The sequence below is a fragment of the Hemitrygon akajei genome, chromosome 4 (assembly GCF_048418815.1).
Source record: "Hemitrygon akajei chromosome 4, sHemAka1.3, whole genome shotgun sequence".
NCBI classification, from domain to species: domain Eukaryota; kingdom Metazoa; phylum Chordata; class Chondrichthyes; order Myliobatiformes; family Dasyatidae; genus Hemitrygon; species Hemitrygon akajei.
Genome location: NC_133127.1, coordinates 9,216,273 through 9,228,797, shown reverse-complemented (window position 1 = coordinate 9,228,797; position 12,525 = coordinate 9,216,273). Strand labels below are relative to the sequence as shown.

The window sequence follows — 12,525 nt, the reverse complement described above, 5'->3', positions numbered from 1 at the left end:
GGGAGACTGAGACATTGTCACGAATGCTGAAGGCCGGAGAGAGTTCAGCACTGCCTGCCTATCACTGTGAGGATGGCTGTAGCAGGCGGGTAGGCCTCTGCCTTGTGTGGTGTCCCTCTCCTTTGATGAATCTCGCTGATGTCGGAGGATGGCATTGTGGTTCCGTTTTTATGGACTGGACTATTGCGTTTATGGACTGTGGATTTTTTCAGACGTGATTTTTATATTCTGTGTTTTTGCCCATTTCTTTCAGTTATTTTGGTGCTGGGGGGGTTGGGGTCAATGTTCTTGTTCCGTTTTGTATGGGGTGTGGGGTTTCGGGGTCGATGTACTTATTCCATTTTGTACGGGAAAGGGAGTTTGAGGGTTGATGATTGGGGTGCTGTTCTTTTTTGTGTGGGGGGCTGGGTTTGATGTTTCCCTCTGAACTACTTTCACGTTCTTTCTTTGTTTCGTGGCTATCTGGAGAAGATGAATCTCAGAGTGGTATGCAGGTATGTACTTCGATAATAAATGAACCTTTTAACATTTTGAACCTTCGCCAAGAGAAACCAGAAGCAATCCAACAGTTTACAGGATCCTGTAGCGGTTTATCTCTATCTGATCACTACATAGGCACAATCCCAGGCTGTGTAGGTCGTTGACATTAACGATGCATTTCATCATATGTTTTGGTTGCATGGGACAAATAAAGATCTTCTTTCTCTCTTTAAATACTGGATGAGGCAGGCACGTTAGCAACATTTAAAAACCAACCAGAGAAGTCCGCGGGTAGGTGATGTTTAGAGCACTCTGGGCCAAACGCAGGCTGATGGATCTGATGAGCTGGTTCGAACGGGGCCTCTTTCCATGACGTGTGCCTCACTCTGACTCACAACCAGTTATCTAGATGACAATTCAAATGACTTGCATCTGATCTATGCTGCAAATTGAAAACAACTTATTGACTGTGAAATCATTACAGTGTGAAAAACACACTGTATTTTCTTCCTTTTCTCTAGTTCAGCCACAGTGCAAATCCTGGCTGTAGTATCAGCAGCCTACCAGCACCATGAATCATACAACAAGCTGATGCACACAACTCTCTGAGTCTGTTCCTCTTCAACTAACCTCTGGCGTCACATGATCTGCTGAAAAGCTATCACCTCGCATTGAAGATGAGTTCACAGCCTGCTATGGAAACACCAATGCCCAAGAACAGAAGAGCCTTCAGAAAGTGTTGGATACGGCCCAGTCCATCACAGGAAAAGCCCTCCCCACCATTGAGCATTTCTACAAGAGGAGACATCACAAGAAAGCAGCACCTTCCTCAAGGACCCTCACCATCCAACCCCTGCTCTCTTTATGTATTTAGTGAGCTATAGCGTGGAGTAGGCCCTTCCGACTTTTACAGCCACATTGCCAAGCAACCCCCAATGTAACCCCAGCCTAATTGACAATGACCAAATATCCTGCTAACCAGCATGCCTTTGGACTGCGGGAGGAAACCAGAGCACCCGGAGGAAACCCATGCACTCACGGGGGAAACGTACAAGAGAGCGGTGGGAATTCCCACTGCCGCCATCGGCAGAAAGGGCACCTGAGCCTCAGAACGCACACCACCAGGTTCAGAAGCAGTTATTACCCTTCAACCATGAGACTCATAAACCATGGAGAACTTCCCTCACCTCAACTCTGAACTGACTCCGCAATCAATGGGCTCACTTTCAAAGGCTCATGTTCTCAGTATTATTTATTACGCATTCGATATTAATTTGCACAGTATGTCGTCTTTTTCACATTGGTTGTTTCTCAGTCTCTGTGTGTAAGTTTTCAGTAACTCTATTCTATTTCTTTGTTCTACTGTGAATGCCCGCAAGAAAATGAATCTCTAAAACTAAATTTGTTATCAAGGTACATATATGTCACCATATACAACACTGAGATTTGTTTTCTGTGGGAATTCACGCTGCACAGTAAATCCAAGAAACACAATAGAATCAATGAAAGACCCCACCCAACAGGATGGACAAACAACCAACGTGCAAAACACAACAAACTGTGAAAATACAGAAGAAAGAAAAAGCTAAATAATAGTAATAATAAATAAAGAAGCAATAAATATGGAGAACATGAAATGAAGAGTCCTTGTAAGTTAGTCCATAGGTTGTGGGAACAGTTCAGTGATGGGGTGAGTGAAGTTAAGTGAAGTTATCCCCTTTGGTTCAAGAGCCTGATGGTTGAGGGATCATTCCATATATTGAATATTGAAAGAGCTAGTTAGAGTGGATGTAGAGAGGATGTTTCCTACCTTTGGCGAGACAAACCAGAGGACACAGCCTCAGAATAGAGGCTGGCCCATTTAACAGAGATGAGGAGGAATTTCTTTAGCCAGACAGTGGTGAATCTGTGGAATTTATTGCCACTGATGACCATAAGACCATAAGGCATAGGAGCAGAATTAGGCCATCTGGCCCATCAAGTCTGCTCCACCATTCCATCAAGGCTGATCCTTTTATTTTCTCCTCCTCAGCCCCATTTCCCGGCCTTTTCCTGTAGCCTTTGATGCCATGTCATATCAATCTCTGCCTTAAATACATCCAACAACCTGGCCTCCACAGCTGCTTGTGGCAACAAATTCCACAAATTCACCACCCTTTGACTAAAGAAATTTCTCCACATCTCTGTTTTGAAAGGGCGCCCCTCTATCCTGAGGCTGTGCCCTCTTGTCCTAGACTCTCCCACTATGGGAAACATCCTTTTCACATCTACTCTGTATAGGCCTTTCAATATTCAAAAGGTTTCAATGAGATCTCCCCTCATCCTTCTGAATTCCATTGAGTACAGACCCAGAGCCATCAAACGTTCCTCGTATGATAACCCTTTCATTCCTGGAATTATCCTTGTGAACCTCCTCTGGACCCTCTCCAATGCCAGCACATCTTTTCTAAGATGAGGGGCTCAAAACTGTTCACAATACTCAAATGGAGGCCGAGTCATTGGGTATATTTAAAGCAGAGGTTCATAGGTTCTTGATTAGTCAGGTATCAAAAGTTACTGGGAGAAGACAAGGGAATGGGGTTGAGATGGATAATAAATCAGCCATGAAGGAATGGCAGAACAGATGCAATGGGCCAAATGGTCTAATTCTGCTCCTATGACTTATGATCTTAATTACATCGAGGTAATACAGAGAAAAGCAGAATATAGTGTTGCAGTTACAGAAAGTGCAGTGCAGGCATCAGCAAACATTTGTACTCACAACATACAAAACATGCAAACACATCTGGAGGTACAAACACGCAAGCATGAACAGACACTAAAAACTCATGAATTAGAAGCAGGAGACCTTCGATCATAGAAGAATGAGGGGCAACCAGGGGGTACTCTGTAAATGGAATGCACTGCCAGAGGAAGTGGTTGAGGCAGTTACATTAACAGCATTTAAAAGGATTTTGGACAGAAACATGGACAGGAAATGTTTAGAGGCCAATGTGAATAAATGACTCTAGCTCAGAAGGGAATCTTGGTTGGCATCAACCAGATGGGCCGAAGGGCCTGCTTCCATACTGTATGACTCTATGAATCTGCAGCTTCATGACTGCAGAGTTTCTCAAGAAGCACACAAAATGCAGGACCAAAACGTTGACAGTTTATTCCTCTCCATAGATGCTGCCTGACCTCCTGATTACCTCCAGCATTTTGTGATGTTGCTCTGGATTTCCAGCATCCGCAGAATGTCTTTAAAAAATTTCTGAAGAGCCCACTTTTCTCACCAAAGCTCCTCCACACCTCTGTGCGTTGTTTCTCTCCCTCCACATTTTCATGACTACCCTCACCCTCTTCACCTGCACTGTCCATGAACTGAGCAGTTACCCAAGTCACACCAGATTACAGAAGGAGGCTGCAGCTTGTCTCTGTCTGTGATGAATGCTGCAAAGTAGTTCCTCTTTTCCTAGCTAACCACAATAGCCTCAAACGACACCATATTGCTATAATTGCTTATAATCTACCCTGTAACAAGGAAATGTGTTCCTATCAGCCCTTGGCAGCTAGCTACCCATGTTCAAACACTTCCTGAACTTTGAAAACACTGATGATCACTGATGTATAAATATATTATCTTTATTTTTAAAAAAAAATGAAGAACAGGAAGAATAGTCAAAGCTACGCTTTTAAAATAGTCGGAAAAAATCACATTTTACAAAGGCCGAGCTTTACTAATTTTTTGTGTTTCACAAGAGTTGGACAAAAGAGAGTTGCCATTGTAAGTAGAGCAGGGAAGGAATGAGAGGGTTGGAAGCATTGTCAGTTAATATTGAGACACTCACACATCATCAAATTGCACCCTGCTCAGAGAGAAAGGGGAACCAGGCATTAGTCTTGTGGGTGGGTCTGCAAATGGGTACATCATGGGGGTTTTATTTTTTTTTATTTTATTTAGAGATACAGCTCGGAATAGGCCCTTCCTGTCCTTCAAGCCACAACGCCCAGCAACCCCCAACAACTCCAATTTAATCCTAACCTAACCACGGGACAATTTACAACGACCAATTAACCTACCCTGTATGTCTTTGGATTGTTAGAGGAATTCAGAGCACCCAGGGAAAATACACAGTGAGGACTAACAGAGGATGTTAGAATTGAACTCCCAACTCCGATGCCCTTGAGCATCAGAGTAATAGCATCATGTCAACCGCTATGCTGCTGAGTAACGATTTAAGGAACAGAGTTCTGACATCTGCTGAATCTGCTTCCATTGACGTCGTATTGATTCTGTAGTTGTAATATCACTGACATGTGTCTTGAATTTTGCTGTTTTGTGGCAAGAGCACAAACTATAAATTACAATAAGAAATAACTCTGCCATGGATGATCCCAAGCAACACACACAAACTGCTGAAGAAACTCAGCAAGCCAGACACCATCTATAGAAAAAAACTTTTGACCTCTCTTCTTTTTTTCCAGTCCTGAAGAAGGTTCTCAGCACGAAACATTAACTGCTTACTCGTTTCCACAGATGCTGCCTGACCTGCTGAGTTCCTCCAGCGTGCTGCGTGTGCGCTTTGGATTTCCAGCGTCTGCACATCTTCTCAGTTTGTCATGGACGTCCCAAGCCCGGCTGCAAAAGGAAGAGGATCGGACATGGGGCCAGCAACCCCATCCTGTAAAAACCCAGCGCTTCAGAAGCTCCAAAGGACTCACCCCTGGGAGAGCAAGCATCTTCGAAGGTGGGCTACGCCTGAAGGCAGCTTGAAAGACTGGCCCAGGACAGAGGGCTCTGCTGAGCTGCTGTCAGCGGCCTTTGTCTCAGTAGTGGTGATGGGAGAAAGAAGAAGACAATAAGAAATATATATTAAGAAAATTAAATTAAATAAGTAATGCAAGAAGAGAGCAAAAATAGTGAGGTAGTGTTCATGGACTATTCAGAAATCTGATGGTGGAAAGAAGGAAGCTGTTCCTAAAATGTTGAGCATGTGTTTTCAGGGTCTTGTAGCACCTCTCTGATGGTAGCAATGAGAAGAGACATTTCCTGGGTAATGGGGGTCCTTAGTGGAGGATCCCACCTTCATTAAGGACATCATCGTCTTTGATATCAGGGAATCATAAAGTTAATAGAATCAGAATCAGGTTTTTCAGGTATTGATTCGTTGGAGTGAATGAAATGAGAGGCAACTTGACAATGGTGTACAAGATGACATGAGGCATAGATCGAGTAGATAGTCAGAGACTATTTCCCGTGGCCTTTCAGGCCCTCAATCCTGTTCTCCCAGCCACCCAAATCTACCTACTACTTCAGTGGGCCAGCATGGTAGCATAGTGAATGGCTGACTCCACTAATGCTTCCTGACCTGCTGAGTTCCTCTCCCGTTACCCGCATGGGTTTCCTCCACACACACTCCGGTCTCCCCTCACAGTCCAAAGACATGCCAGTTGATAGGCTCATCGTTCTGTGATTAGGCTAGGGTTAAATAGGGAGTTGCAAGGCCACGCGGATTGAGAGGCCAAAAGGGCCTATTCTGTGCTGGATCTCAATATATAATATAAATAAATGAATAAATAAGAAAGAATAAAAGAAAGAGTGGAAAGTCAGAGACTTTTTCCCAGGGTGGAAAAGGCTAATGCAAGAGGGCACAATTTTAAGGTAATTCGAGGAAATTATAGGGGGGGTGGGTATCAGAGGTGTTTTTTTAATACAGAATGGTGGGTGGATGGAACACACTGCTAGGGCTGGTGGTACAGACAGATACATTAGGGACATTTAAGAAACCCTTGGATTAGGTGCAAGGATAGAAAAATGGAGGACTATATAGGAGGGAAAGGTTAGATTAATCTTACAGTAGGTTAAAAGGTCAGCACAACATCATGGGTCAAAAGGCCTGTACTGTGCTGTAGTGTTCTGTGTTCTGTGATTATTGCTACTGATATACAGGACAGTGCAAAAGTCTTAGGAACATATCTATAGCTAGGGTGCCTAAGACTTTTGCACAGTGCTGTATTTGTCAATGTGGAGCGGAGAGCGAGTTTGTAAATCTGGTGGGAGCAAAGGATGTTGGGAATGGCGAGGATGGGGCACTGTGGAAAGGTTTTGGGATGGGTGGCAGAGAAGGAGTGCCAGGGGTGGGAAGGAGGGGGCAGCACAGTTGCAGACACATCAAGCCCTGAATTGCCAGGCAAGGTCATTTGATTCCAAACAATTGGTTTATTGATCATTACAGAATGTCTCTCTGGTGCTTCCCACTCCCTCCCCTTTCCCTTCCCCTTTTCCCAGCCATGATTCCCCTCTCCCTGCCCCCTTCCCACTCTCAGCCCACAATAGAGACCCAGATCAGAATCAGGTTTATCATCACTCACATACGTCATGATATTAGTTTTTGTTTTTGCTGCAGCAGTACAGTGCAATACTTTAAATTAGTACAGTACTGTGCAAAAGTCTTAGGCATCCTAGCTATGTATAACACTTTTGCACAGGACCTTGTATGTTGTGAAATTTGTTGTTTCTGGCAGCAGTACAGTAAAAGAAACAAAATTTACAGTAAGTGACAATAAGAAATATAGAAAAATATTAAATAGTGCAAAAAGAGAGTAAAAGAGTGAGGTAGTGCTGATGGGTTCAGGGAACGTTCAGAATCTGACAACAGAGGGGAAGAAGTTGTTCCTAAAACATTGAATGTGGGCTGCTGTACCTCCTCCCTGATGGTAGCAAAAATTACAGCCTAGAAACAGGCCTTTCAGCCTAACTCGTCTAAGCCAGACTGAGTTGGTCCCATTTACCTGTGTGAGGTAAATTTACCTCCAGATTTTCCTATGCATGTCCTATGGAAAATGTCTTATGTGTACTCACCTTCCTCTGGACGCTTGCTGTGTTTGTTCATCAGCCCGTGTGTGGAATAGTAAAAACCAAACCACCCCAGTAAGTTTTCACCCTGCTACTAAAATACAGACTGTAAATCTACATTGATACATGCGGTGAGATGCGTCATTTAACATCATTGAGCAACTCAGCCCAAGGGTCGTGCTGCGGGAAACTATTGGAAGCCAGGGTGGGTTAGCCAGGACAGTAATACTGGGGCGGGGAACGACCGAAGCTGTCAAACGACAAATGCCTCAGACCCAATTGCTTATCCCCTCAGACAACCCATTTCTGATAGCTCAGGTTGTTTTTAACACTGAAAGGAGAGGAATGACACAGGAAATACAACATTTAGCGCTGATGAATTGTGGGCAGATGAATTGAGAGAAGTGTGGCTTTCAAGAATTCAAGAATTGGTGTCAAAGCTATTGGAGGTGGGTTCCTGGAATGTACCTCCTGGTGGAAGAGGCAGAGATACATTAGGGACATTTAAGAGAGGTTTTGATAGGCACATGAATGTGAGGAAAATGGAGGGATATAGTGGGCAGAAGAGATCAGTTTAATTGGCTATTTGATTTCTAATTTAGTTGGTTTGGCACAATATTTTGGGCTGAAGGGCCTGTTCCTGTGCTTGTGTGATGTTGTACTGGTCTATGTTCTGTGTTCTGACCCTCTAAACCTCTCCTATCCTTGTAGCAGTCCAAGTATCTTTCAAGTTGTTAACGTAGTCAATGGCCACTTTGTTAGGCACACCCTGTGGGTAGTGATGTGGCCCCTGAATGTATGTTTGTGTTTCTCTGCTGCTGTGGCCCATCCACTTCAAGGTTCAGAGATGATCTTCTGCACACCACTGTTGTAACTCGTGTTTATTTGAGTTACTGTCTCCTTCCCGTCAGCTTAAACCAGTCTGGCCATTCTCCTCTGGCCTCTCTCATTAACAAGGCATCTTCACCATGAGAACTGCCACCCACTGGGTTTTTTATTTGCTTTTCCACAGAATTTTCTGTAGACTCTTGAGTGCAAAAATGCAAGAGATCAGCAGTTTTTGAGATACTCAAACCACCCCATCTGGCACCAACTATCATTCCACAGTCAAAATCACTTAGATCACATTTCCTCCCCAGGTTTGGTCAGAACAACAACTGAACCTCTTGACCATTTCTGCATGCTTTTATGTATTGAGTTGCAGCCACATGATTAGATATTTGCATTAGCGAGCAGGTGTAGAGATGTACCTAATGAAGTGGGCACTGTGTGTGTGTGTGTGTGTGTGTGTGTGTGTGTGTGTGTGTGTGTGTGTGTGTGTGTGTGTGTGTGTGTGTGTGTGTGTGTGTGTGTGTGTGTGTGTTTTAATTCGGTTTCCTTTGAACTTTGACTTCTGCAGTTATGTGACTTTGGTAATCTGGCAATTCCATTATCCAGACCAATGGTAGTGGAATATGATTATTTTAATAGCTGGGAACACCCGCTCCATGGTCCATGGTCCCTCTCGCATCTCACTGGGGTTTTACATTCGGAGTCAGAACCAGGTTGAAACGTTCAGGAATAGCGGAGCGAATGAGAACCGTGTGTACGTTAACTCCAAGGGGAGAGGGGAGACCAGCTCTGTGGGTGAGGAGGGAGCCCGTCAGCTGTCGACAGAGGCACTTGCTCTTCCCAAGGCCGAACTCAAGGGTGGACTGACACTCTTGACATCTCGCGAAAAGCAGAACCCCCACACTTAACATTCGCGGGCCACTCACACGTTATTATTCGACCCTTTTATAAGCAACGCACCCGTCCCGAATCTTTCACACCCACACTTTCTCGCTGCGACTGTCATTCACACACGGATTTCCAGGCAGAGCTAACGAGGGAGCTTCTCGCCTCCATGCCACTTCCTCACCACCCTACTCCTACCGAGGATTCTCTCTCTCTCACACCCTCTCTTACCCACTCTCTCTCCCCCTCATTCTCCCTCCATCTCTCCCCCTCCCTCTGATTCACCGTGTGTCTCTCTCACACCCTCTCTTACCCACTCTCTCTGTCACCCTCATTCTCCCTCCATCTCTCCCCTCCCTCTGATTCACCGTGTCTCTCTCTAACACCCTCTCTTACCCACTCTCTCTCCCCCTCATTCTCCCTCCATCTCTCCCCCTCCCTCTGATTCACCGTGTGTCTCTCTCACACCCTCTCTTACCCACTCTCTCTCTCACACCCTCTCTTACCCACTCTCTCTGTCACCCTCATTCTCCCTCCATCTCTCCCCTCCCTCTGATTCACCGTGTCTCTCTCTAACACCCTCTCTTACCCACTCTCTCTCACCCTCATTCTCCCTCCATCTCTCCCCCTCCCTCTGATTCACTGTGTCTGTCTGTCTGTCTCTCTCTCTCTCTCTCTCTTTCTGTCTGCCTCTCTCGCTGTGTGTGTCTCTCTGTATCTCTCTCTCCCTGTGATTCTCTTTCTACCTCTGTCCCTCTTCCTCTCTCTCTCTTTGTGCATGTGTCTATCTGTATCTCTCTCTGTCACTCTCTCTCCCTGTATCTATGTGTCTGTCTGTCCCTGCCCTCTCTTTCTCTCCCTCGCTCTCTCACTGTCTGTCTCTGTGCCTCTCTCCCGCGCTCTCTTTCTGTCTTTTTATCCGTTTATTTATCTCTCACTCACTCTAGGCGCAAGTTGCTGGTTTTACGGTCATTCCAGCTCCACCGTTTCGTTGTTTGTGGTTCCCCCCGCCTCTCTCTCTCTCCCGATTCCCAGTGCCGTTCTGTTTAACGCTCCCATGACTAATTCCTTTTCCTTGTTGTTGTCATTACTTGTCTTTTCGTTTCCTCTGCTTACTCTATTCCACACCTTCCTGCAGTTTCTTCATTCCCCACTCCCCCCCGCTCCTCTTTCTCAACATCTCTCACCGCACGCTCCATCCTCCTATCACCCGCTTTCCCTTTCCTTCCACTCTTTCTGTCCGTCATTTTATTCTCCCTTCCACGCTCCCTCCCTCTTCACTATCTTCCCCTCCCACTCCTATATTCTCCATTCTCTCTGTCCTCCCTCCCTCTTTCCTGTTTCCGTCCCTCCCCTCTCTAGTCTTTTATGTCTCTCCTCTTTCCTACCCCTCACTCTCTGCCCCCTCTCCAACCTCTTTTGATTCATCTTTCTCTCCTCCTACTCCTTTCTTTCTCATTCTCCTTTCCCCGCCTTCTCCCTCTCTACCCTTCTCTTTCCTCCTCCCTATATATCTCCCTCTCTCCCTCCCACCATCTCAATCTCTCTCACTCTACTTCTTTCTCCCTCCCTCTGTCCCTCCATCTCTTCCCACTCATGCCGTCTTTCCCTCCCTCCCTCTCCCTGCCTCTCGCCATTCTCTACCTCCTTCTCTCTCCCTCCCCTCTCGTTCCTCACTCTCTCCCTCCCTCCGCCCGGCACATTCTCCCCTCGCTCCGATCAGTGCGCTTTACCTTCAGCCAGCGGTCTGTAGAGTTGATGCCCGAGTTCTCCCGAAGCCGGGCTGTCGGGGAGGAGCGGAGCCCTGTACAAGTGCGGAGCCAGACCGAGATAACCGGGACTGACGTCCTGATACAACCCGCTTCTGTAGCCGGGTGCCGGTGGAAGGAGAGGCGGCAGGACGGCCGGGAGAGCGGCGAGGTGCGGTGAGCTGGCTCGTTCCCGTCTCAGTATATCCTCGATGTAAAACGGCGTGGGATGGACGGGATTGGGGCCGAGCAAGGAGAACTCGAGGGGCCAGGGGCCGCGGTACTGCATCCCAGAGTCCGGACAGTAACTTCACCTCGGAACAAAACCAACCCACGAGCTGATTGAAGTGTTAATGGGCTCAGTTCCCCTCTCGCCGTCTCAACGAACGGTGCAGACAGCACACACTGGGCGGAGACTCCTACCCAAAGTCATCAACCCCAAACACCACGGGGCCCAGACACCCAGTCTCCCGCCAGTCGAAACCCATCCGATCAGAACTTTCAAGAGTCAAGAAGCACAAAGTTAATCACTATGTGCCTAGCCGTGTGACTTGGGTGCATAGTCCTTGACCAGGGTTTGTTCTTGACAATTGTTTCAATGGAAGTAGTTTGCCATTGCCTTCTTCTGGGCAGAGTCTTCACAATACTCTTCAGAGATTGTCTGCCTGGTGTCAGTGGTCACATAACCAGGACTTGTGATCTGCACCAGCTACTTGTACCACCATCCACCACCTGCTCCCATGGCTTCAATTGACCCTGATTTGGGGGGGAGAGGGGACTTGGCAGGGGCTACACCTTGCCCAAGGATAACCTATGGGTTAACAGAGGGAAGGAGCACCTTACACCTCCTTCAGCGGAGGCGTATCTCCACCCCTTCACCCATGAAGCACCACAGCACCCATTTAGTCCATGCCAAACTATTAATAAGCCTAGTATATCAATCCTTACTGGATAATAGCCCTCCATACCCCTCCCATCCATGCACTTGTCCAATCATCTCTTGAATGTTGAAATTGAACCACATCCCTCAGCTCAGGCAGTTCCTCATTATGTTCCCCTTAAACGTTTCACCTTTCACCCTAACCCATGAACTCTGGTTCTTGTCTCACCGAACCTCAGTAGAAAAATGCTTGTTTGCATTTACCCTATCTATGCCCTCGTGATTTTGTATACCTCTATCAAATCTCCCCTCACTCCCCTACACTCCAGGGAATAAGATGGTATCCTATTCAACTTCTCCCTTTAACTTCGTTCCTCAAGTCTGGGCAACATGCTTGTAAGTTTTCTCTGTGTTTTCAGTCTTATTTGTATTTTTCCTGTGACCACAACTGCACACAATATTCCAAATTTGGCCTCACCAACATCTTATACAACTTTAACATAACAACCCAACTTCTGTACTCAAAACACACGAAGGCCAATGTGCCAAAAGTTCAAAGTTCAGAGTAAATTTATTATCAAGTACATATCTGTCACAATGTACTTTATTATCTTAGAAACATAGAAACGTAGAAAACCTACAGCACAATACAGCAAAGCTGTGCCGAACATGTCCTTACCTTAGAAATTACCTAGGGTTACCCACAGCTCTCAGTTTTTCTAAGCTCCATGTACCTGTCCAGGAGTCCCTGAAAAGACCCTACCATTTCCGCCTCCACCACATCTCTGGCAGCCCATTCCACGCTCTTACCACTCTCTGCGTAAAAAACTTACCCCTGACGTCTCCTCTCTACCTACTTCCAA

The 12,525-nt window shown here is 46.2% G+C and overlaps 1 protein-coding gene across 1 annotated transcript in view; it reads right to left on the bottom strand.

Annotated features, from left to right (window-relative positions):
* LOC140726116 (hematopoietically-expressed homeobox protein hhex-like) overlaps positions 1 to 11,119 on the bottom strand; it is a 38,599-nt gene extending 27,480 nt beyond the window's left edge. Inside the window, exon 1 of the mRNA XM_073042068.1 lies at positions 10,768 to 11,119. Coding sequence (XP_072898169.1) covers positions 10,768 to 11,071 — 304 coding nt within the window. The 5' untranslated portion in view covers positions 11,072 to 11,119. The remainder of the gene's footprint in view (positions 1 to 10,767) is intronic.
* Positions 11,120 to 12,525: the final 1,406 nt, after the last annotated feature.